Source organism: Buceros rhinoceros, unplaced genomic scaffold (genome assembly GCF_000710305.1).
Source record: "Buceros rhinoceros silvestris isolate BGI_N320 unplaced genomic scaffold, ASM71030v1 scaffold2222, whole genome shotgun sequence".
Lineage (NCBI taxonomy): Eukaryota > Metazoa > Chordata > Aves > Bucerotiformes > Bucerotidae > Buceros > Buceros rhinoceros.
Window position 1 is genome coordinate 39,833 of NW_010398168.1, and position 1,406 is coordinate 41,238.

A 1,406-nucleotide genomic window follows, 5' to 3' on the forward strand; every position below is an offset into this window, starting at 1 on the left:
CAAATACAAGCTGCGTTGTCTTCTGAGCACCTCTTGATTCTGATACAAAAGAAATGTTGCCACTGATAGCTGCTTGTAAGGACTGTTGTTCCTAATTATTTTAGAATTGCCCCAAATTTGCATGCTTGCCCGAAGAGAGGAGGAAATGCTTCCTCTGGAGAACTTGATAGCTTCTTGCCCATGACTTACCAGATCAGTTGCTGTGTCCCGGCAATACTGTATTCCCACTGCATACAGTTACACTCAGAGGTGGTGAAATGACGTTACTGCCCAGTTATCCAAGTCATTGTCTCTTTCCTGAGAGGGTTATTGACTGAAAAGTTGAAAGAGCTAAGGGAAAAATTAGCTTACAGGGTATCTGCCAGGATAATGGCGTTGTCTTTTTACTATCAAATGAGAGGCATCAGTTGGGAGCTCTTTCACACAAGCTGAGTAGAAACGGAAAACATGACCAGAGGAATCTAGTTTGACCAGACAAGGTATTTAAAAGTATAGTAATAAATCAGTGGTCTCTTCACAGCCGAAGGCAAAATAAAAAAGATAGGGCTAAAGTCTGTAAAAGTAAGTGAGCTCTACCTCTTCCCTGTTAGCTATTAATATACCCAGATGCCATGGATTAATTATCTTCAGAATGTCTGTTTGTAACTATAAATCACTTTTTTTCTCCCCCTCCCCCCAAATGAAGTCACCCGTCATTCCAGAGTCCCAGGTTTGGACATGTCTGCCTTTTGTCTCTTTCCTGTGCCTGCTTTCCTGAAGTGTTTGGGCTTGTTTACCCCAAGACTGGGGGAAAATAACACCTTTGTGATGCTTCCAAGTAAACATGTGAAATGCTGGACAGCTGTGCACCGTCCTCTTCCTTTCCTGAATTCAGAGTGGTTCGAGCTATTGCCAAATGTTTTCAAAGCAGGAAATAGCTATACTGTGTTTGTCCACGTGCCCAGGTAGCCTAAGGTATAGCTCGAAGCACCTGAGGTTGGTATTGGAAATGGGGCAGTTCCCAGGGGGCAGCTCAGAGCAATGTTTTTTTGGTGTGTGTGATCAGTGCAGACACCTTCCACCTTCAGCTGCTGTTGCACAGGTATTGTAGACCTGCTCACCACTTACCTGGGGCATCCTTTAAGAACGCTTCATTTACCAGGATGTTTCTAAAGCTTAGCAGAAAATTCCTAGTGTCTGATCTCTTTGGTAGGAATGCCAGGTCTGAGAGTCTCCAAGGGATGCGGAGGAAGAGCTGTGCTTTGGGGAAAAAAAAAACTGCATGCAGCAAAAGAAGACTCTCCTGCTTGTTCCCAGGTGGTCAGCTGTAGGTCTTAATCTGCAGTGTAATATAAACTCTGGGGTCAGCTACTGCAATTTCCTGGCCACAGAAAAGCAGGCTTCTTATTTTGTCTAGTAGCATTCCT

The 1,406-nt window shown here is 44.1% G+C and overlaps 1 protein-coding gene across 2 annotated transcripts in view; it reads left to right on the forward strand.

The window, feature by feature from the left end:
- The window catches only part of OSBPL1A (oxysterol binding protein-like 1A), a 26,349-nt gene that overhangs the window by 22,537 nt on the left and 2,406 nt on the right, over positions 1–1,406 (forward strand). The window contains exon 13 of one of the 2 annotated variants that reach the window (XM_010130973.1): positions 686–709. The exons of the other annotated variant lie outside the window; for it this stretch is intronic. Within the exon in view, the coding sequence (XP_010129275.1) occupies positions 686–709 (24 nt within the window). The remainder of the gene's footprint in view (positions 1–685; positions 710–1,406) is intronic. 2 annotated transcript variants of the gene reach the window in all.